The sequence below is a fragment of the Cadophora gregata genome (assembly GCF_030347475.1).
Source record: "Cadophora gregata isolate MNR1 chromosome Unknown scaffold_7, whole genome shotgun sequence".
Taxonomy (NCBI): Eukaryota; Fungi; Ascomycota; class Leotiomycetes; order Helotiales; family Ploettnerulaceae; genus Cadophora; species Cadophora gregata.
Window position 1 is genome coordinate 1,427,155 of NW_026695930.1, and position 21,214 is coordinate 1,448,368.

Here is a 21,214-nt window from a genome sequence, read left to right on the forward strand (position 1 = left end):
GGGTTTCTACCTATGGTTCCTTGCGGGCGATACCCAACTTCGTTTTCTTGCTTTGCGCTTGATCCGATATCTTCTTTTAGAAGAGAGATAGCATACATCAAAAGTCAATTTACACTCATGTACCCGAACTGTTGTGTTTACCAGTGCAGGATTCATTTCCTTGCCCCATGCTTCATATATCCATTGAGCCAAGTCACTGGAGCATCATATTACTCAGTACATGGTATGCTTTGAGTATTAACGTCTGAAAATGTAAATTGAAGTCCCAGAGATTCTGGTGATCTTCTAATTCGATTCTCCATGATTCTGCATATCAAAACAGGAAATTTGGTTGCTGCCTTACTGAACATTGTAACCTCCTTTGTAGCACGCGAGCACATGAAAAGGGGCTTGGTTCTGCTGTGTTGAGGGGACTGAAGAATACCAAAACGATTGGCGATCCAATCATGCAGCAGCGATTCGTATTCCTGGCTTGTGCATTATCAATGGCAATGCTTGGCTGGTTTATAAAAATAATACCTTCACGCGTTGGCATCCACAATTCCGTGCTAAAGAAAGCTTGTGGCGGCGGATCTTCAACCCTAATTCGTCATCAAACCCTATCTGAATGCAAAACTTGAAACTGATGTAGCCAAGTGTTTTTTAAGCTCCCTCCTTGTTGGAAAGCTCTCAGCAGATGTCTTCAAATCGAACGTCATGCAAAGTATTCGCGACATTGGTGGTTGAAAGCGGCCGAGGCAGTTCCTTCCCTTCACCTCGATGTCTTCGAAAGTCAATAACATGAAAGACCACGGCCAACGCAGACGTTCATCTTCGAATGTCAACTCTCCCCAACAACAACGGCGGATTCGTGTCAATCCCAGCAACAGTCCCTTCCTCGAAGACGACGATGAGTCTAAAGTACCCTCTCTCAACACGATTTTCCTGAGAGCTAAGAGGAAAATGCGCTCCCGACAGACTGTACTCCTCCTCGCTCTCCTCTCCTTGGCTGTACTCACAATTCTCTATTTGCGCACACCATACATTCCCTTGGGTGTATCTATTGGAGCAAACGCGCCATCGACGAAGCCAATCCAAGAGCTCTCCAATGAATTGGATGGGAAGGAGGCAGGACCACAGAAGCCACCGCAATTGAGCAACGTCCACCCAATCAAGCAGCTCATCAAAAGCGCCGAGGAGGACTTTGGGAAGATTGTAGAGAGGCAGTCAAAGACACTGGCAGATGCAGTCAAGGAATACAGACGACGATATGGAATACCCCCTCCACCAAATTTCGACAAGTGGTACGCCTTCGCGAAGTCCAAGAACGTTCAATTGATCGACGAATACGACTCCATACACACAAGTCTTACGCCGTTCTGGGGCTTGAAGCCAAAGACTATTCGGAACCGAGCGAGGGAGTCATTGGGATACGATGCAAATAACCTGCTGGGGGTATTGATCAGGAAGGGTGAGATCAAAAAGCTCGATGGAGGAATCCCATGGGCAATGGAGGCTACCAGAGGAATGGTGGAGAAATTTACCAAATATCTACCGGACATGGATCTCTGCTTCAACATCCACGATGAGCCTCGGGTTGTGGTTCCGTACGACGATCTAGCTAGGCTGGTGCGGAGTGCTAAGGACGTGAACATGCCAGCCGCCAATGCAGTCACCAACCCGAGGAATTCTTGGTCTCAGAGGCCTGGGGATCTTTCTGACGGGACGCGATTCGAGGATCTCAAGTTGACTCGATTCAATATCATTCCACACCAAGCAACGTGGACACACTCTCGAATGTCCTGCCCACCAGACAGCCCTGCAAGATACTTGGAGGATGGTCTGAAGGAAGACAATATTGATAGTTATGCTGTTGGTGAACTTGGTTTCATCTACAACAAGACTGCTTTCTCGGATATCTGCCAGTCTCCTTCATTCTCAGAAACATATGGCTTCTTCGACAGACCGAACGCCTTCAATGTCGCCCAGGACCTCTTTCCTGTTTTCTCGGCATCAAAACCTTCGTCTTACTCCGATATTGTCTATCCTTCTCCCTGGTACTGGGCTGGTAAAGTCACGTACGATGATACGTCAGACATGGACTGGAATCAGAAAGAAGGTCAACTGTATTGGAGAGGCTCCACGAATGGAGGCTTTAGTCGCGACGGCGGCTGGAGGCGTCAACATCGTCAACATGTAGTGAGGAAGATGAACGCTGGTGACCAAGCTAAGATCATGACCAACCGCGGCGAGGGAGAAACAGAAGATTGGAAGGTCAAAGAGGTCTCTCGTAGCGACTTCAAGGATATCTTTGATGTCCACTTCACACACGTCGATCAGTGCGATCCAGGCGACTGCAAAGCTCAAGAACAATTTTTCGAGATCAAGAAGCCAGCCGAACAGACAGATGCATGGAAGTATAAATATCTTCTCGACATTGATGGCAACGCATTCAGTGGACGCTTCTATGCTTTCTTGAAAAGTAAGAGTTTGGTGTACAAGCTGGCTGTTTTCAGGGAATGGCATGAAGAGTGGTTGAAGCCTTGGGTACACTACATTCCTTTGAGTCTGAGGGGCGAAGAGTGGGTTGAGGCTGTGAGATGGTTCGCTGGTGAGCCATCAGGCAAGCAAGAAGCAGAGCACATTGCAATGCAAGGAAGAGAATGGGCAAACAAGGTGCTGAGGAACGAGGATTTAGAGGTGTGGTTCTTCAGGCTGCTGCTAGAGTGAGTTCTCATTCTTCACAAAATACTCAACCTGCAAGGAAGTTCAATGCTGACTCGAGAACAGGTACGCCAGATTAGTAGATGATGACCGCGAGATCATCGGCTACACGGGATCCTGAACGGAAGTATGGTCTAGACCGACGAAGAGGATAGTGCGAGTGTACATATCTAAACAGACTTCCCCGTATTCGAGCAAGTACATGGAGTCGGAATCGCAGACGAACTCAGACAGCGAGCAAGCATCGCTCTCTGTATGAGACACGAATGAATATGGCATAGAACTAGATATAGACGGAGGCATCGGAGTTATGGTTTGCTACAGTCTGGCTGAGAGCTGTAGACTGGATACAGACCTGCTGGCTTTGTAATTAGTATGCGTAATGTCCAAATAATACCCAGCTGGCGCGCATTTGCACTTCTTCTCCTTTGACGGCCATCATAATGTTTGTTCACTCTGCCCAAGGTCTTCCTGCGCTCAGAGCCCGCTGGGCTGAGGGCTATGCTACCCAATATAACTGAAGTCTACGCCTGCCGTTACCTGCCATCATCGTCCAATAACGATTCATGGTGGAGGCTTAATTTAGTGGCCTTCGTCTGTAAGCATAGCTTAACCTAGAAAGGTTCCTTTCACACAACCTTGCAAGGCTTTCTATTTTGAGGCTATACGGTATCTGGAGCTAGGACCCAAAATTGCTTTTCTTTCCGAATCTAGTAAGACCCCACAGCCTGGTCCTCTATGCGTAAGGGAGTAACAGCCATGTCCAATCCACGCAGTACTTATTGAACACCTCCAGGCAAAAGAGGGGCAAAAGAAACCCACAAAAAAACATACAACAGCGGGAATTCGCTAGTGGTCACCCACCTAACTACTAATCCGCCGATCTGAAGCTTGAGGATGGCAGAGCGGACGGGATGCCCTTTTCTCTTCAGTCTATGGTCGTATGTGACGGTTATCGTGGTATTAAGATATCTATTGAGTGATGTTGCAGAGAGGAACTGTAGGGTGAGGTTGGCGAAGCGTAAGAGGAAAGTTGAGAAGTTGAGAAGTACGGTCTCCGGCTTGGATACCGTCCTCGCAGTCAATTAGCAATCATTACTACCATAGAGATCTTCAGTCCCACGTGTGTGAAGTGTGGAGTGTCAGAGAAGGAGAGTTGCAGGTCAGTAGGCTGACGATTTTAAAGGTTTTGGGTTGGAGAATTATCGCTTGGTGTGAGCGGGCTGCTTCCTGTCAACAAACACTGGACTAGATCTCTCCAAGAAGGTATGGAATTCATTGGTTGGCTCCTCAATAAACCCCAGAAAAACTTATTGTACTACATGCTGTTCCCATCCCCTGTCCAACAAATCCGGGTTTTCTCTCCATATCAAAACAAATCCCTCGCTTAAATCAGATCCTAGGCTGAGCTGAGCCAGCAGCTTGACTTCCAGCAGGAGGAGTTAACTTCTCTGTCTCCTCTGCAATTCTTCTCCCAAGCATGTCATCAACCCTGCCAAACATCTCATAGGTCCGTCTCCTAGTGTCCTCTCTTGCTGCACTCAAATGGCCCGCCACATTGCCCACAAAATTATCCTGTTGTCCTTCCTGTCGGCCAAGGACATCCCAGAGACCCTTCGCTTGCACGTAATCATCTGCAGTAACTTCGGAGAGGAATGATACTGCTTTGCCGGCCCATTGCTCGTGCTCGTTCGTCGGCTTGACGTGTTGGTATGTGATGCCACGATAAGAGGATGGGTAGTTGGGATTGGCTCCATAGTTGCCATTGACTGCCATGGAACCATCACGCTGGTAAGGATTAAATGCTCGCAGCGGAGCATTGACTGGAATCTGTTGGTAATTCACACCAAGACGATGGCGCTGCGAGTCAGGGTATGAGAAGAGGCGCGATTGCAAGACAGGGTCGGCGGACGGTTGCATACCAGGAACAACATGAGAAGGGGAGAAAGCCACCTGCTCGATTTCAGCGTAGTAGTTCTCGACATTCTTGTTTAATGTGAATTTCCCGAACGGGCGGAGTGGAACATCCTTTTGTGGCCATACTTTCGTCAGATCAAAGATATTCCAGCGGAATGTCTCAGCTTGTTCTGGAGACATGACTTGTACGTAGGCGGTCCAGCTAGGGAAGTCGCCATTTTGAATGGAGTCAAAGAGGTCTTGGGTGTTCCAGTCTGGGTTTTCGGATGCCATCCTGCCGGCTTCGGCGTTGGTAAAGGTCTTAATTCCTTGATCTGTTTTCAAGTGGATCTGAACGTAATTGAAGGTTCCGTCTGCTTTCGTCCACTTAAATGTGTGTCCTGAGTATCCGTTCATGTGTCGGTAGGAATATGGCGTTCCACGGTCGCTGAAGAGTGTCATGACCTGGTGTATAGACTCCTGGTGTGTAGATAGATAATCCCAGAACATCGTAGCGTCCTTGAGGTTTGTCTGCGGGTTTCTCTTCTGCGTATGGATGAACAGTGGAAAGTTCACAGGGTCGCGAATGAAGAATACGGGAGTATTGTTAAATACCCAGTCCAGATTTCCTTCTTCTGTGTAGAACTTGATGGAGAAGCCTCGAGGATCTCGTGCTGTGTCTGGCGAACCTTTCTCGCCGCCAACGGTAGAGAATCTCGATATGCAAGCCGTCTTCTTGCCGACTGTTTTGAGCATATCGATGGATGTGATGTCACTGATATCGTGAGTAACAACAAATTCTAGAAACATAATCAATAGCTGCGTTACCAGAAGATGAGGATTGGATCACATACCTCCATAAGCTCCAGCGCCTTTTGCATGGACAACACGCTCTGGAATACGCTCTCTGTCGAAATGAGCGAGCATGTCGATCATGTGAAAATCTTGTAGCAAGAGTGGCCCATTATTACCGACTCTTTGGAAGGCCTCAGGGCTATCGATAGGACAGCCATTGGAGGTTGTATAGACTGGCCTCTCGGTATACTTGAAGGTAGATGCGGGTTTGTCATCAGCGACCATGATGGCGGTCAATGCTGTTGACTTTGCAGATGTGGATCTTGTAGTATTGTTTTCTTCTGGTAGCTGAAGAGTAGCGAAGACCAGTCGTGTATATGTTTAATAGACTAAAATCTGGCTCAAGTCGACGGAAATATTGTTGGACATCGAGCCATGCGGGGAGCTTATGTAGCTTTGTTGAGGCAGCGGCGACTGAGTAAGTGCTGCAGGGGTCAATTGGAGCTGGGTGGCTACAATTGCATCATTCTCAAGTCAAAAGTGAGATTTGGTGATCTTCGGGGCCTAGACGCAGTCTGCTGTGTTGTTTGCAAGCAAGATTTTTGGCCAGAAGATGGGCAGTCTGGACTGTTCCCCCATACAGCTGGGATGTTGAAGAAATCAGGGATTTGAGCTGTCAAACTTGCATAGAGTGTACGCTGTACCCATCGACAGTCCAGCGTTTATGTCTATGCTCCGTTCAGATGCTCAAGCTCTGTTGTTATTGTTACTTCTTCTCTGCACCGAAATAATCGACTCGCTTTCTTTATCACACCAACATCCATGTTGACAATACTTTCTCATCATGACGCAGTTCCCGCGTAGCTGCATAGCTTGATACGCCAGGGATCCCTGCCAGTTTCCAGAATCAAAGTCTTTCTCCGCATTTTTCACAATCAGTTGGATAGACGCCACACTTCTTATCGGTGCCAAGCATTGTAGAAGCTTGAAGTATATCCTCGATAAACTTAACTTCAGTTTGTTTCTCCGTAATTTGGATGTGAAGAGACGGCCATGTTGACTTGATTTGGTGCTATTAGGGAGTGAAATTACCAAGTGCAAATTGCAAGCCCAGGCGTTTGACAAGCGGGATAGTAAGCATGTTACAAAAAACACATACGAAATGAAAAACACTCGCGTGAGGGCTTATGGGAGGAAGACTTCTGCAAAGCTTCTGACCAAGTTGAGTAAGCATTTTCTTCCCTCACGTCTAAAGCCACTTCTCTAATGAAAGACTAATTCCGGGATACGATATATCTGCATGTAAGCTTTTCCCGAAAGGTTGATTCGTTGCCGAGTTTGCGGGATTTGGTAAGAAATATGACGGGAAGAAGCACACGGGATTTGCTATCTGCATTTGAAAACGTAATGTGTTGGGAGTACTGATTGAAATAGATTTTAGATGGTTATGTGACTTGCATGGGACAGCAGGAGGCGGTATCATGCCTTGATTGTAAGCAGGCATATAAACGCGAGCAGGGCTGTGGTGGAAACTGCGAGACTGCTAAGTCATGAGATACAATAGAAAGCCGTTGTAAGTCTGGTGTACGTCTCGAGACACTACCTCTGGCCTTCCTATCCCAGGAGACTTCGAGAGAAGGTACAACACCACATGTATCTTCCGACTTGGCATGCCTCTGTAGAAGATATTTACCTTCGACTGAGTCTCGTGGTGGGAACGTAGGTGAAGAGGAGAGCTTAAAAGTAACCTTCCGGCATCATCGGGATAGGCTTCCACGTGGGACAAGAACCCCTCCCAAGGCGAGACATCCTTTAGAGAAGCACAGGAGCTAGACCGAGGGGTTTACTTGGTGGTTAGGATAAATACTAAGTAAACCCATACCCTGAGGTGTGGTTCTAGGAGTTTCTTCCCCACAAATAGACCTATTCCAATGAGGTGAGAGGATAGCTGTCCTTGCTGAGGCTCGTGCTGATAGAGACAGGGTAGGGGTTTATTTCCCCAAACACCAAGTATAAGAAAGAGCCAGATTGTGAAATTGCCACACGCGAAGACGCCGAGAGAAGATTCAGATGACGCATGAAAACATCGAAACCCACGACTCCACTCAACGAGAGGAAGAAAACCAATTCTAAAATGCCCAATCCTGGCTGATGCAGATTGCGTATCGTACCATTCATCATCTCCTGAACGCTCCTCGATTACTCATCCTTTCATTCCCAAGCTCGTCAGAGCCGCTGAAAAAGTACAAGGCGCCTCAAAAAGCCAACGTAATGACCTGGCCCATTGCCCCATATGTTTTCTTGTACTCCAGAATATGCCCCTTGTTGGTGATACACGCTGGTCAATCGATCATTGTCCTGCCCGTTCCTTTCCTACGATTCTTGTTGTACCGTTTGCTATAGCGCAAAGTCAGCTTTGCCCTTCAAAGTCTCCGTGTAGAAAGACAAGAATACTTACCACAAGCCAGTCCATACCCTCATCAACACCACTTCCATCCACCGCACTACAAGCCACGATACTCCAATTCCGATCCCTCAGCTCGCCCAGCTTCAAAGCCTCACTAATCTCCCCGGCTCCCTTTGCCCCTGGCTGATCCTGCTTATTTGCAAATACCAACAGCGCAGCATCCTTCAACTCGTCCTCGTTCAGCATCGCAGCTAACTCTTCTGAAGCGGTCCCTAACCGGTCGATATCTGTCGAGTCGATGACGAAGATTACGGCTGCGGTATTGGCATAGTAGCATCTCCAATACGGTCGTATAGAGGTTTGGCCACCGAGATCCTGGAATCTGATAAGTGGATGTCCATGGAGGAGGCGAAAGGGGGCAACTTACCCAAACATTAAAATTTAAGTTTTTGTATGTCACCGACTCAACGTTGAATCCTATTGTAGGTATCGTAGTAACCACTTCTCCAATCTAGTCATCCGCCATCAGCATTTGTGTAAGGAAGGTCGCAGAGGCTGGGGTGTGTACCTTCAGTCTGTAAAGAAGAGTTGTCTTTCCAGCATTGTCCTGAAGTCCTCATCCACATTAGTAAAAATCCAAAAAAGCCAGAGTCCGAAATGATGATCTGCCATACCAGTCCCAGAATCAATATCCTGATCTCCTTCTTTGACCACAACATCCCCGATAACCACGATACACTGGCTCCCATGTTGAACTGTGTCCTTTCTGCAGCCCTCTGTGTCCGCTCCGCTTCCGCAGCTTCCTGTTTTTGAGTTCAAAACGCTCGTTACCTCGTTCGCAAATGCCGCTTGGAGAATCCTCACTTCGTCAAATGCAACGTATCGCCGAGAAATAATTGTGGTGAGGGGTATCGAAGTTTAAACCTCAAGTCTCTCTCTGAAACCAAAGGCTAGCTTTCTTGCATTTCCAATACCGCCCGCCAGTAGTCACTTGCCAGCCTGCCAGCCTCACCGTTGCCCGAGCTTCAGCGCTAGTCGCAAGATCTTTACCGGAAACAGAATCGACTGACTAAGAGCGCGCCCGCTCCCAGAGTGGAGCAGCAAGAGTCATGTGATGCCTAAGCGAGAGAAATTCCACATCCCGATATTCGGAAAATCGAACCTCGATTCAACGTCCTCTTGCAAGCCAAAACTCGACACCCACGACAACGTCAAGATGCCGGTACGTCCTACTTCCTGCGATGAATCCCCCGATGGCTGTGCTGCATTTGCTGGATCTGGCAATGGAGAAAGCTCTTTACGGTGGCCGCAGCTGATGGAATGAGGGGCCGATGATGAAGGGATCTTGGGATACAGATTTGATGGACAGATGCTAATTATGATTTGCCTGCAGAGCCACAAGACCTTCCGCACGAAAGTGAAGCTCGCCAGAGCCCAGAAGCAGAACAGACCTATCCCACAATGGATCCGTCTTCGCACTGGTAATACCATCCGGTACGCATATCTTGGACCCCTCTCTGAGTCTACCTTTTCCCGATCGCTCTGCTCGACAGCCTGGACACTCTGTTAGGATACATGCAAGTCAGCAGAGCAGGGAGAAGCAGAATGGCAATGGCAAGGAACGGAACGGCAGCTAACAAGTACGATTAGATACAACGCAAAGCGGAGACATTGGAGAAAGACGCGCATCGGTATCTGAGCAATTCATCCACCCAACATCCTCTTCGCATATTCCTTCTACCACGCAACATCACACACTCTTCTCCATCGATCTCAAAGTCAATTCCACTTCATTTTCTCGATCGCCACCTGGTCCACGTTCGACAGGCAGTGTCTGGTTGGGAGGGACTCTTAAGGATATTTCTTCTACTCCGATGGATGCGTTGCCGGGAGCTGGGAATGCGGATGGGACTATTTCTTGATTGGTCGGTAGTTGATTGCAATGGAAACTGATTTGCTTTGGGAACGGAAATGGAGGGGCGTCTTCTCATTTACGAATTCTGCTCGTTTCTTGCATTGCATTGGGGGTGTAAAAGCACAACACAATGGAATGGAGACATAAGGACGCGTGCTTTCCTAGGAGTGCAATCCTATTTGTGTATTTTGTGACAATCGCAGAAGCTCTGGAAGATGAATACACAGCAGCACCAACCTCCAGAACCGCCCTCCAAGGCAGGCTCGACACGCATTTAGCAAGCAATCAGCCAGGTTGAATTACCGGACCGGATGAGCAGAGTGATTTTGGTCACTATCGTCATTCTTTTCCCAGCGTACCTTATTCTATCTTAGCCAGCCGATCACTTACCCTTCCTTTCCCACCTCCATGATTTCTCTCCAGATATTAATCAACCTCCAAATCAAAATTACATTTGCCCACCCATACGACTCCAATCCATTCATTACCCCACAGCCAGCATCATAGATAGCATTGTGGATCCCTGTATTTCAATTCTCTTCCTCCCCCGCACTCGGATTGAGCACACGACTTCTCCCTCTCTATCAAAGCAGGGTAAGATATGCCCGGTTTCAATGATACTTCCAATTCAGTTCCGTTTCCAATTCAAATTCCAATCCACAATCCCTCCCATCGTTGTCTAGTTTCTACAATTCAAAGCGAACGGAAAGTGGCAAATCTGGGTCTCATTCTCAAAGGCTCAAGCTTCATGTGATCTATAGAATCACGGCCACTACAAGCCCTTCCACCAAGAGGACTGAAAAAAGCCACACTTTTGAGTTTAGTCGATAGCATTGAGGAAAAAGAATCAAGCACATCTTAAATAGAAGGAATGCGAAGTAGAAACCAAGAGTCTCTTTTACTCAACTACCTGCCTCATAAGTACATTGTGTCTGCTCTCCACACGCGTACTATTTACACCGTGAATCATGATTCTAGATGCAGTGGGTTGGAGGCATGCAGTGGTGCTGCCTGTACATCATACAGGGAGTTCCTTCCACCTATAGAAAGCAGAGCAGAGCAGAGCTGTGTGAAGAGGTGTCCCGTAAGTACAGGGCAATTCGGTTCCACATGATGACTTAGGGCATCGAAGAAAAACGGAGGGGAAAGGGAGTTTGAGTGGAATGCCTTGGCGTGATGTGATAGATCGAATGTTTGGTGTGTGGTTGTGACTGAGAGATGAGAAAACTGCACGTGAGAACAGCATATGCAGAGAAGATTGTGGCACTGAATGAAAAGAGGGTAAGGTTTACTTATGCAGATGATATTAGGAAAGCTTCGTGGAAACAAGTACTGCGTCGTTTGCGTGGAAGCATTTAGACAAGCAACTTATCACACAACAGACGCACGCGTCATTGCACTACCAGGTTGATGCAAGGTCTCGAATTTTTAAGCCTACTATCTACCATCCAGAGACAGCAATGCCCTTGGTATAGACGTCAGGAGAAGTCTCCAAAGCAAAACCCTTCGATTGAAAACCCGAACGCCATGCCGTACCGTAGTGAGGCTCGTATCGCCAGTGGAGAACAGAAAAAGAAAACCCAGTGAACAACCATGCCGGAATGGACGATGAACCACCAGATGATTTCGGAATCAAGAGGCAGTAGCCAAAGGAAAACGAAAACACCATGTGTGTATGCAGGGAAAGAATGTATCAGCGCACGAAGGGATGAAAGTGGATGTATGTCCAATTGTGGGGTATCGTGCCACATCCTCCTCCAACGTTGAAAGTGAACTGCTTAGCGGTCCTCAGCCCACTCGTTCTCGCGGCGGATCTGCTCCTCCTCTTCGGGGGTGAAGTCATTGGTGATGTTAAAGGTCTTGCGGATCTCCTCTGGTGACTTGCCCTTGATCATGTTTGCAACTGTTTTGCAGCCAACGTCAAGGAGGGGCTTGATGTCGAGGTAGTTGGAGGCCTGCAAAATTCTGGTCAGCTTGATGTCAAGGTTGCAGATTAATTCGAGTTACTCACAAGGATAATCTCGAAGAGCATCTCCTGGTCAACCTGCATGAACTTCTGGTCCCACTCCTCAATGTCTGTGGTCTTCTTGCGGGAATCGGAGTCATCGTCGGTGGCAGTAACGGGGTCCATCTTGTGATGCTCGCACCATTCGATAACCTTCTTGAGAACGGATTCGTTAACCTGCATGAGTTTGTCAGTGACTTGCCTTTACTTGGAGGTGAACTCCAGATCACACGCCCCCAACATCGAGGAATGAGCTTACGTTGGGAATGGGGACATCGGTGTTCAAGGCACCCTCTCCAAGATCCTCCATCATGTTCTTGATGAGCATTGACTTCTCAGCGACGGCCTTGTCTGCAGATGGGAGTCAGTAAAGTTCGTGTTCGAGGAGTTGGGTGGGCGGCGCAGCGCATTGGAGGGGTATCTTACCAACTTTAATGGCAACGCCATCGTTGCTGATGAGGGTGATTTGGATGTTCTCCGACATTTTGTGAATGGTATGTGCGAGTAAAAGGTTCTGTAGGGGTATTCTGTATTGAAATCTGTGGTTGTTGGGCGAGAGATGTTTGTGGTTGTGGGTGCAGGAAGGAGGAAGGAGTTTCGAGAGCAGAGATCGTGGTCGCTCTTTGTAGGCGTGGCTTGACAATGGAGTGGAAGCTAGCGCTGCTGTAGCCTTGTGCTTAATTAGCCGAAGAGTCCGAATGTGAATAACAACGCGCAGGATGAGGCGATGGGCTTTGTATTTCTGTTCTGTCGATGAATGGGACGGGTCAAGACAAACTCGAATATTGACTGGCTAGGCAGCCGCTGTTTTCTCTCCTCTTTCTTCCACTTTGCTGGTTGCGTCCTGGTGTTGTTTCCTGCACGGCTGAGTCACCCGGGGAGGCTCTTTGTTGGCGACGAGACAAGGCACAGGTACGTACTGTACTGTGCCTACCAAAGAGGTAAGGTAAAGTACCTTAACCAGGCACATTCGCCTTTCATGCACCTAAGAACCTGATCAAAGAGTGAGGCCGCTCGCCCGGAAATGATTTGAAGTGGTCGAGACGCGCTCTTCTTCCCCAGAACTCTCTCACGGCGCGTCATCTTTGATTTTCGCGTTTGAAGTCAATTTATACCAACATCTAGGGATGGGACATTTTGGTCATAGTATTGGACAACTGGAATCCTCTTGGGAGGCGGCTGGCCATTCATTATCCCGACACTTTTCAATGTGAGCGAAGAATGCATTGCAATATGGTGTTGAAAGGTTCCCTGCACTCCAGCCAGATGCAAGCAGAGAAAGGATCCTGCCTCGAGAGATCCTGCAGCGGAGGAAGGAAAGGGAAGCCGGGGAGGCTTCTTCACTGATTTTCAAGATGCCATCCTTTGGATTAAAAATTGTCCTCCATTTGGGGCTTCATGCAGTTTCGAGGCAGAGATAATGCAGCTATTGAAGAATTACGAACCGATCTCTGGTGCCTGTCGTCAACACCAACAAAAGTAAACATTCATGAGAATGACCTAACAAAACTATCTTGGCAACTTAGAAGCTTCTCTTATCTCAAATCATCCCATGTCATCCTGCTCTATCTTTAGATTTCCCTTCCTGTGGGTTCGAAGAGCTTGCATAAAGCCAGCAGGGCATCTGGGCGATCAGGCCAGAATTCGTAAGGCACCAGCATAAGATAAGGCTGAGAACAGACAAAAGTCATAGCCTCACACAAACAAACCCCTTTCCCACCTAATACAGTACTGTAGCTTGCAGAATTCTGTTTCGAGTCGTGTAGATCATCATAAATGTCTTGCATAGCAGATATGGAATCGAGGGAATGTACGGAGGTACAATATTGGTTGACTGGCGAATCTCCGTTCTGGGCGGCGCGGCTGACCAAGTCAAGCGGAAGCTCCCTATTCTCATGGTCTCACCCCTGCAGATCCCTGTCAATACAACCAACGCGACGGGACATTTCCCAAGTTCCACCACTGCACTACCACCAGACACTTCTCTGTTTCGTGCCACCCAACAAAACGAGCCAGTTCACCAGCATTGCAAATGCTCGAGACGGTTCGAAAATCGCGTCTTCTGCGAGTCCTTCTTTTCGAATGAAATGCCCCGATCGCATGTAATCGACAACCAATAATGTGGAGGCGCGCATATCTGTTTCTGGTTCTGGTTCGACTTTATTTTGCTCTCTCGCCGAGCTACCTTCACCCTGATGAGAACTTTCAAGGCCCGGAGGTGATAGCCGGTACGTGTTTTGGATCTGCTGCAGCTCCTGGAGGTGGAAATCTTGATGCGCAAACAAATGCGCTGTTGAATGTAATGTTTACATGGAATGAGACACGTGAAGATGTCGTCGGCGGGTGGTTGGGCGGGATTTACAGCTATCTGTTGCGCATCTGCTAATATCACTTCTCTGTAGGCCAGATCTTCAGTTATCCAGTCAAACTCACCTGGGAATTTACCGCCGATGATCCAGTGCGAAGCGTATTTCCATTATGGCCTGTCTACGGCCTGCCAATGCTCCTCCTGAGATGGTTGTGGATAGGGAACGGAAATGATGGAGAGATACCGCCGATTGCAGTGTTCTGGACGTTGAGAGTGTTGATGTTCGCGTTGAGCTTCGTGCTGGAGGACTGGGCACTGCATGAATTGGTTCAGTCACCACGGCATCGAAGGGTGGCCGTTCTACTCGTCGCGTCCTCCTACGTCACATGGACATACCAAACTCATACCTTTTCGAATTCTATAGAGACGCTGGCTCTGGCCTGGTGCTTAGTTCTGATCCACAGGATTGTAGAAAATAAGGTAGATTCTCAAGAAGTGCTACTTTGGACCAATCTGACAGTCCCGCAGCAACGGTCGTCTGCCTTTGCAACAGCTATTCTTGCATTTGTCGCTGTTTTTGGTATCTTCAACCGGATTACATTTCCGGCTTTTTTGATAATTCCTGGACTTCGTTTAATTCCTCACTTTCGCAAAAGGTAGATCAAGCTCTGCTTCACTCCCTGATCCCTCAGCTAACATCGACAGGCCTCTTGCACTTCTTGCAGCGATATTTTCTGCCCTTCTTACTGCATTCATCGCCATCTACGTAGATACCCAGTTTTACAGCGATCATTCGGTCACTTGGTCATACCTCTTCTCCAATCCGGTCATTACACCACTCAATAATTACAAATACAACCTTCAATCAAGTAATCTTGCGGCTCATGGCTTACATCCTTGGTACCAGCATATTCTATTCAACCTGCCACAACTTCTTGGCCCAGCTGCCCTTCTCCTCATCTTGGGCCCGCATCCATCTTTACGACTCTACTCTGCAATTGCGGGCACTGTCGTCCTCTCCTTCTTCGAACACCAGGAAGCTCGTTTCCTTCTCCCATCGATCCCCCTCATTCTTTCTTCCATACAATTACCGAAGAACAAAACTCATCTGCGTCTTTGGGCTGGTACCTGGATTCTCTACAACGCCTTCTTTGGCATTTTAATGGGTGTATATCACCAAGGCGGCATTGTACCCACTCAGACATTCTTGAGTAAGCAGCCAGATGCAACGCATTCCATCTGGTGGAAAACGTATAGTCCTCCCGTATGGCTTCTGAACGGGAAAAACGAGGTTTTGACGACGCACGATATAATGGGCATGAAAGGACCACTCATGCTGAGAGAGCTTGGAGCTCTTGCGACATGTCACAAGGCTTCTGAGAATGCAACAGCATATCTGGATGAGAAAGAAGGCACTTACTTGATTGCTCCTTTATCAGCAACCTTCCTCGATCCATACGTCTCGAGCCAAGAATCGATTCTCCACTTCCAAGAAGTCTGGCGATACAAGCAGCATCTCAATCTTGACGATCTAGACTTCGGCGATGACGGATTTTGGAACACCTTGGAGAGGGTTATAGGCCGACGAGGTCTCGGCGCATGGAGAGTCACAAAGGATTGTGTTGGGAAAGCATAATTTCTCATACAGGAACGGAATGTCTCTCTTGGGCTTGGCTCGGTAAAGGAGAAAAACATTCCGGAATCTGAAATATTGATAAGATAAGCAAAGAGAAGATAAAAGCTCAAACTTTCATCCACGAATTCCCCGGATCTGCATCTCCCGTTAAGCTTCATTTTAAGTTGACTCCACATCCCGCAAAGGGGTTGAGTTAGTCGCTCCCCCATGACGTATGTCTGGACCCCTGAAGTTATGGTGTCCGTCTGCCCGAGGTTAACTACAAGTGTACCTGCTGTTATCCAAAGTCAAATTTTGGGTCTCCCAAAAGCTATTCAAAACCTCATTCGAAGTTTCCGGCCCATATACAGTCAACTAACCCCCCCTTCCCTCCAACCCCGAAAATGTCGACCCCAACCCCAAACATAACTCTCTACTTCCTGCAAGCTTCGCGCAGCATTCGCATCGCCTGGCTACTCGAAGAACTCCATCTGCCTTACAATAACATATTTTACCCTCGCGAGAACAATAGGGCTCCTGCGGCGTTTAAAAAGGAATCGGGAAGTGCGTTGGGAAAAGCGCCGGTGTTGAGGGATGGGGAGGTCCTTGTTTTGGAGAGTGGGGCTATCACTGAGTAGGTGTTTTATTTCCTGGTGATTGACTGCCTTGTTTACTTAGGGGTTTGTGCTATCGAAATGATATTAGAGGTAGGATATAGAGGGAATGGAATGGGAAAGAAAATTTGGAAGGGAGCAGGGGAGTTGGACGAGGACAGAGAGGATAGCGTGAAAATGATTAGATGAAATATTGACACAACATTCACTATAGATATCTAATCGAGAGATACGACTCGAACCAGCGCCTCCTTGGCGGTCAAGATCCCCTCCTCCGCAATCGCATCCGGTCTTTCGTTCACGCAGCAGAAGGGACGTTCATGCCTCACGCCCTGGCAGTGACTTACGCGCGCTGGAACGCAACCGAGGATATGAAAAATAATGGCGATTTGCAGAAACTGGAAGATGGACTGTATGGGAATGTCTTGAGGGATTTAGACTGGTTGGATGGGGAGTTGGAGGGGAGGAAGTTCATTGGTGGGGAGGAGGTGAGCGCTGCGGATACGATGTGGTGAGTTTACTTTGTTTCTATTCAGTCTACTGTTTTGCGTCTATAATAGTGGATCTGCCTGCCTCGCTTATCACTCCTTGTATTGTTGACATGGAGGGTTCTTTGTGGATCTGTGAAAGAGAGATTCTTGGCTGACGAGTGTTCTACTGCAGCGGGTTCAGTGTCCAGTTCATTTATGCTAGGGGATTAGGAGGTAAGATTGAGCCTGGACGGTTCAAGAATGTAGAGAGGTGGTTGAAGAATTGCGAGGAAACAGATAGTTGGAAGAGAGCCGTTGAGAAGACTGGGCATCAACTTTGACAGGTACAAAGTAACAAAGTAGGGTGTGTAAAATGGAATCATGAAGAATTGCCAGAATATTTCACGACTAAACGCATATCACAATGCTCTACAGACACTGCAGCAGGCTGGAAAGAAACTTTTTCCAGTAGTGGCATCCAACCACCGGACTTACACAGCCTCCACGTGAGTGGCATCGCCATGCAGCATCTCGGACTCAGCCTCAGACTTACCGAGCACGGCTGAGGAAATATCAAAGGTGCACACAACTTTCTGCAATATCTGTAGCATCTGGACTTCCTCCTTCTGGACATCTTTCTTTTATCCTCTCCGGCGTTGACATGTCTTTCCTAGATCTATCCAATGAAATACTTCTAGAGATTATCAACTACTTACAACGCACCTGTACAGCCATCTTGCGATGCTCGAGGCGGCTGCATGGTGTTGCCGGGCCTGTTTTGTACTCAAGTGTACATTTAAAATACCCTAAGTCCTATATGAGGTTCATTCGAACGATTGTGAGAAATCCAGATTTGACTGCATATGTTCGGCATTTTCGAACAGTGGGTAAGAAAGTATTTTGCTTTTCAGCTGAGGCAAGAATTGACCTTTCTGTGGAATCAAAGAATTCCGTCAAATCCACTGAGACGGACCTATTCTGATATCGTATACAGGTCACCCGTATGGATCGGACTTTGATCTCTCCTTCTTAACACTCGAAGATCGATCTTGGGTCAGAAACCAGCTCCCGGATTCTATCTATGGGAGATCAACCTGCAATAAATGGTTCAAGCAGATGTTCTTTTCATCAATAGTCAGCTGGTTGGATGTGCCGATATACTGGGATGCCATCACCGCTTTCCTGATGACTCTTTTTGCGGCAAGACTCGCAACAATACGGATAGATTCATGTGGTTGGAATGCCGACAGATATCGGTACATAGAAATGGTCTTGAAATCCACCAAGTCTCCAAGTCGTTTCCAGCATCTGGAAGAAGTGACACTCAACCCAATTGACAACCACGGCACAGAAACACCAGTACATCTCATCATCCCATACATGCAAGTCCTTTCCGTCACCAAATTCAGAGCCTCAAATGTCAGCCTGGCTCGGGTCCCGTCCAAGTTAACCTTTAATGTGAGGGATTTGACGCTGGATCGGTGTCTCTTAAATGGACACTCACTGAGGTCGTTCTTGTTATGTTTCCATTCTCTGAAGCACATTAAATATTACCATACTGGCCGTGACATCTCCACGCTGGTTGCTTCCGACGTGTGCAGAGGACTGGCAAACTCGAAAGATATACTAGAGGACTTGGTCCTGGTTCATATCCCAAGCGAGGTTGAGGCGTGGTCAGGCAACGACAGCGCTCCAAGCGACGAAGACGGTGAGCTCGCTGCTAGCAGTGGTGCCGATATTGAGGTATCCAAGCCTGAGGTTGTGGAATCACTACAGTTATTCACAAAGCTGAAGTGAGTTCAAATCGAAGGGCGTATCTCGTTCTGTTCAAGCTAACCAGTGGATAGATTCCTACAGATCGAAAGTATATTTCTTCTCCCTTCGAAATCACGACGACATTCGCCTCAAACTAACTTCGACTCCCTCGACTCCTGTAGGGAAAACGACCACACGGCTCTTGTCGATTGCTTACCCAACAGCCTAGAGCGTTTAACTCTCAACATATCCCCTGGAACTCAATGCTATGTTTCGCAGCTCTTGTCGAGAGACATGCTTAATACCAACAATTCGGGTCTAGGATCTGTTCATTTGCTATTCAGACACAGCTATACGCGGGATGGCAAGCCGATGAAGCCAAATATTGGCCGGCTGGAGGAGTTGAGAGGCTTGACAAGGGAGGAGGGTGTGGACTTGTCGTGGAATTGTATGTGTGGTCTATTGAAGCCTTTTCAGTGTTACGAGAACTTTGTGTAATGTAGCAGGGTTCCACTGATAGGTTCATTTGTGACATTTGTTGCTCTTGAAGCCATCTTCGAGCGGCTGCTTCGCTTAGATCGCAGACATTGAAAGGGAGGTCGAACTGGGATCCTCATACGACATTATTCTTGCAAAAAGACATCTGCAAAGTAAACCTTCTGTTCAAAATACGTGAACTGTTGTTGAGTGAGGTGGTCCATTATTTGGATTTCGGTCTTCCGAGAGCAGGAAATTGATGAGAAGAATGTTGAGCCACGTGCAAAGACCTGACCAAATTGTATTAAGTGTATCCAGATCGATAGATCTTATCTAAAATATCTAAAGTAATCTATGCTCGATTCACAAAGCTGTCAGATCAGTGTGCTTGCTAGCACTTGAAGCCCAGGACACGTCAAGCGAGCGGGCCGAGGGTATCGGCTAGGGATCCCCGCACTGCTGTATATACCCCGGATTTAACGGCCAACCTTGAGCTTACATCTCAAACTTAAACCGAACTGGAACGTCATCATCTGAAGACTCGTATTATATCTGATCATCCCTTGTGAAGTGGCTTTTGTTAAATAATCCTTAGAATCCTTCAAATCAACATCTCATCAACTAGCATCATGGCGAAATCAGTTCCAATACCGTTCAGCGACCCTCCATATCTCATGGGATTGCCTTCAGCGTACTACAATGAATCGCATAGGAAATGGCAAAAGACATGTCGAGCATTGGCGGAAGAACTTCTCGTTCCATATGTCACTGAATGGGAAGCAGCTGGTGATGTCCCAGGTATGTCTTCAATCTTTCAAAATATTAAGTGCAGCCCCGTTGATAAACAACAGAGGATCTATACTCTAAATTCACAGCCGCAAACTTCTTGATACCCAATCTCTCAGCCCCACTACCAGTCAAATGGCTCAAGAGACTTGGTATCCATGAACTTCCCGGTGGTTTGAAAGTCGAGGATTTCGATTACCTCCACACTCTCATCTACGTCGACGAGCTTGCTCGTTCCGGCTCCCTTGGTCCATCAGGTGCTGTTACTGTAGGCATGGCATTTGGTCTCCCTCCAATTCTGAAATTCGGGTCTCAAGCACTACAAGAGAAATTCCTTCCTGAGCTCCTGACCGGCAAGAAGAGAATCTGTATCGCTGTCACTGAGCCAAGTGCCGGAAGCGATGTTGCCAATATTGCTACTACGGCGACAAAATCCAAGGATGGGAAACACTATATCGTCAATGGAACAAAGAAATGGATCACTAATGGAATTTGGTCACATTATGCCAGTATGGCTGTTCGGACTGGTGGTGAAGGAGCAGCGGGACTCTCTATGCTCGTTGTACCACTCCTTGATACTCCAGGCGTGAGCATGCGGCGCATCAAAGTTGGAGGTCAGGTTACTTCCGGAACGACATTTATCGAGCTTGACGATGTGAAAGTTCCGGTTGAGAACCTGATCGGTCAGGAAGGGCAGGGCATGCGCTTCATTATGCAGAACTTCAACCACGAGAGACTCACGATTTCGATATCGGTGAACAGAATCTCGAGGGTGGCGTTGAGTGATGCGTTTGATTACTGTATGAAAAGAGAGGCGTTCGGCAAGACTCTGATGGATCAGCCGGTTGTTAGACATCGATTGGCCAAGTGTGGTGCTGACTTGGAGGCGCACTGGGCTTGGATCGAACATTATACGTATTGTATGACCAAGTTGAGTGAGGCGGACGCAAATAGAGAGCTGGGAGGTTTGACTGCGCTGGCGAAGGCACAGGCTGGCAGAGTGCTGGAACTAGTTGCTAGTACGGCAGTCTTACTGCACGGTGGTAATGGATATACCAAAAGTGGACAGGGAGAGGTTGCTGAGAGTAAGTTTCTGCCCGTTTCTGCCCATTCCAAAATACAAGCAGTACTGACTTCAATGTAGGAATTTTCCGAGAGATTCCAGGCGCGAGGATTCCTGGTGGTAGTGAAGATTTAATGCTGGATTTGGCTGTGAGACAGCTAGTGAAGAATTTCCAGAAGAAAAAGAAGGACCTGGAGGCGGAAATGGAAAGACCTGCTGGGTCTTCAAAGCTATAGAATGTAATCTAAAGAGAGTATTGGTATGATCCTGTGGTCATTTAATGTCATGGCCGTTTGTATCTTGGCTATACAGATGATTTGAAGTGAGCAAAGTCCGCATGAACTATTTTTTGGGAGGGATGAGAGAGCTGAGAGCGCAAGACAGGCAGCCAAGTCACATGACTCA

At 47.6% G+C, this 21,214-nt stretch overlaps 8 protein-coding genes across 8 annotated transcripts; 5 read left to right on the forward strand and 3 right to left on the reverse strand.

Moving 5' to 3' along the window:
- The first annotated feature begins 129 nt into the window (after positions 1 to 129).
- CAP10 (capsule-associated protein CAP1) lies at positions 130 to 3,113 on the forward strand. The gene has a single exon (XM_058506856.1). It carries the CDS (start codon positions 760 to 762, stop codon positions 2,707 to 2,709), a length of 1,950 nt encoding a protein of 649 aa, XP_058357586.1. The 5' UTR covers positions 130 to 759; the 3' UTR covers positions 2,710 to 3,113.
- Positions 3,114 to 4,095: 982 nt separating this feature from the next.
- On the reverse strand, positions 4,096 to 5,679 carry CTA1 (peroxisomal catalase A; the record flags this gene model as incomplete). The annotated part of the gene is made up of 2 exons (XM_058506857.1): positions 4,096 to 5,399; positions 5,454 to 5,679. The coding sequence occupies 2 exons, from the start codon at positions 5,677 to 5,679 to the stop codon at positions 4,096 to 4,098; spliced, it is 1,530 nt and encodes a 509-aa protein (XP_058357587.1).
- Positions 5,680 to 7,767: 2,088 nt separating this feature from the next.
- Positions 7,768 to 8,550, reverse strand: ARL1 (Arf GTPase arl1; the record flags this gene model as incomplete). Its single annotated transcript, XM_058506858.1, has 5 exons — positions 7,768 to 7,791; positions 7,853 to 8,176; positions 8,229 to 8,312; positions 8,370 to 8,408; positions 8,476 to 8,550. The coding sequence occupies 5 exons, from the start codon at positions 8,548 to 8,550 to the stop codon at positions 7,768 to 7,770; spliced, it is 546 nt and encodes a 181-aa protein (XP_058357588.1).
- A 2,944-nt stretch (positions 8,551 to 11,494) lies between these two features.
- Positions 11,495 to 12,205, reverse strand: SCON3 (E3 ubiquitin ligase complex SCF subunit scon-3; the record flags this gene model as incomplete). The annotated part of the gene is made up of 4 exons (XM_058506859.1): positions 11,495 to 11,671; positions 11,728 to 11,898; positions 11,981 to 12,072; positions 12,148 to 12,205. The coding sequence occupies 4 exons, from the start codon at positions 12,203 to 12,205 to the stop codon at positions 11,495 to 11,497; spliced, it is 498 nt and encodes a 165-aa protein (XP_058357589.1).
- Positions 12,206 to 13,840: 1,635 nt separating this feature from the next.
- SMP3 (alpha 1,2 mannosyltransferase) lies at positions 13,841 to 15,665 on the forward strand (the record flags this gene model as incomplete). The annotated part of the gene is made up of 4 exons (XM_058506860.1): positions 13,841 to 13,949; positions 14,124 to 14,509; positions 14,558 to 14,685; positions 14,735 to 15,665. 4 exons carry the CDS (start codon positions 13,841 to 13,843, stop codon positions 15,663 to 15,665), a joined length of 1,554 nt encoding a protein of 517 aa, XP_058357590.1.
- Positions 15,666 to 15,797: 132 nt separating this feature from the next.
- ONS95_013224 (uncharacterized protein) lies at positions 15,798 to 17,224 on the forward strand. The gene is made up of 3 exons (XM_058506861.1): positions 15,798 to 16,278; positions 16,473 to 16,769; positions 16,922 to 17,224. Exons 1-3 carry the CDS (start codon positions 16,049 to 16,051, stop codon positions 17,067 to 17,069), a joined length of 675 nt encoding a protein of 224 aa, XP_058357591.1. The 5' UTR covers positions 15,798 to 16,048; the 3' UTR covers positions 17,070 to 17,224.
- On the forward strand, positions 17,110 to 19,336 carry ONS95_013225 (uncharacterized protein; the record flags this gene model as incomplete). The annotated part of the gene is made up of 4 exons (XM_058506862.1): positions 17,110 to 17,234; positions 17,308 to 17,615; positions 17,723 to 18,521; positions 18,576 to 19,336. 4 exons carry the CDS (start codon positions 17,110 to 17,112, stop codon positions 18,979 to 18,981), a joined length of 1,638 nt encoding a protein of 545 aa, XP_058357592.1. The 3' UTR covers positions 18,982 to 19,336.
- A 125-nt stretch (positions 19,337 to 19,461) lies between these two features.
- On the forward strand, positions 19,462 to 21,140 carry ONS95_013226 (uncharacterized protein). The gene is made up of 3 exons (XM_058506863.1): positions 19,462 to 19,758; positions 19,812 to 20,831; positions 20,891 to 21,140. Exons 1-3 carry the CDS (start codon positions 19,590 to 19,592, stop codon positions 21,043 to 21,045), a joined length of 1,344 nt encoding a protein of 447 aa, XP_058357593.1. The 5' UTR covers positions 19,462 to 19,589; the 3' UTR covers positions 21,046 to 21,140.
- The last annotated feature ends 74 nt before the right edge of the window (positions 21,141 to 21,214 follow it).

Excerpts from the sequence above, each read along its gene's own strand:
- ONS95_013224 (XM_058506861.1), top strand. The coding sequence starts at position 16,049 with ATGTCGACCCCAACCCCAAACATAACTCTCTACTTCCTGCAAGCTTCG. Across the intron at positions 16,279-16,472 it reads GAGAGTGGGGCTATCACTGA|ATATCTAATCGAGAGATACG; the intron begins GTAGGTGTTTTA and ends CATTCACTATAG. Across the intron at positions 16,770-16,921 it reads AGCGCTGCGGATACGATGTG|CGGGTTCAGTGTCCAGTTCA; the intron begins GTGAGTTTACTT and ends GTTCTACTGCAG.
- CAP10 (XM_058506856.1), top strand. The coding sequence starts at position 760 with ATGTCTTCGAAAGTCAATAACATGAAAGACCACGGCCAACGCAGACGT.
- ONS95_013226 (XM_058506863.1), top strand. The coding sequence starts at position 19,590 with ATGGCGAAATCAGTTCCAATACCGTTCAGCGACCCTCCATATCTCATG. Across the intron at positions 19,759-19,811 it reads AGCAGCTGGTGATGTCCCAG|AGGATCTATACTCTAAATTC; the intron begins GTATGTCTTCAA and ends GATAAACAACAG. Across the intron at positions 20,832-20,890 it reads ACAGGGAGAGGTTGCTGAGA|GAATTTTCCGAGAGATTCCA; the intron begins GTAAGTTTCTGC and ends ACTTCAATGTAG.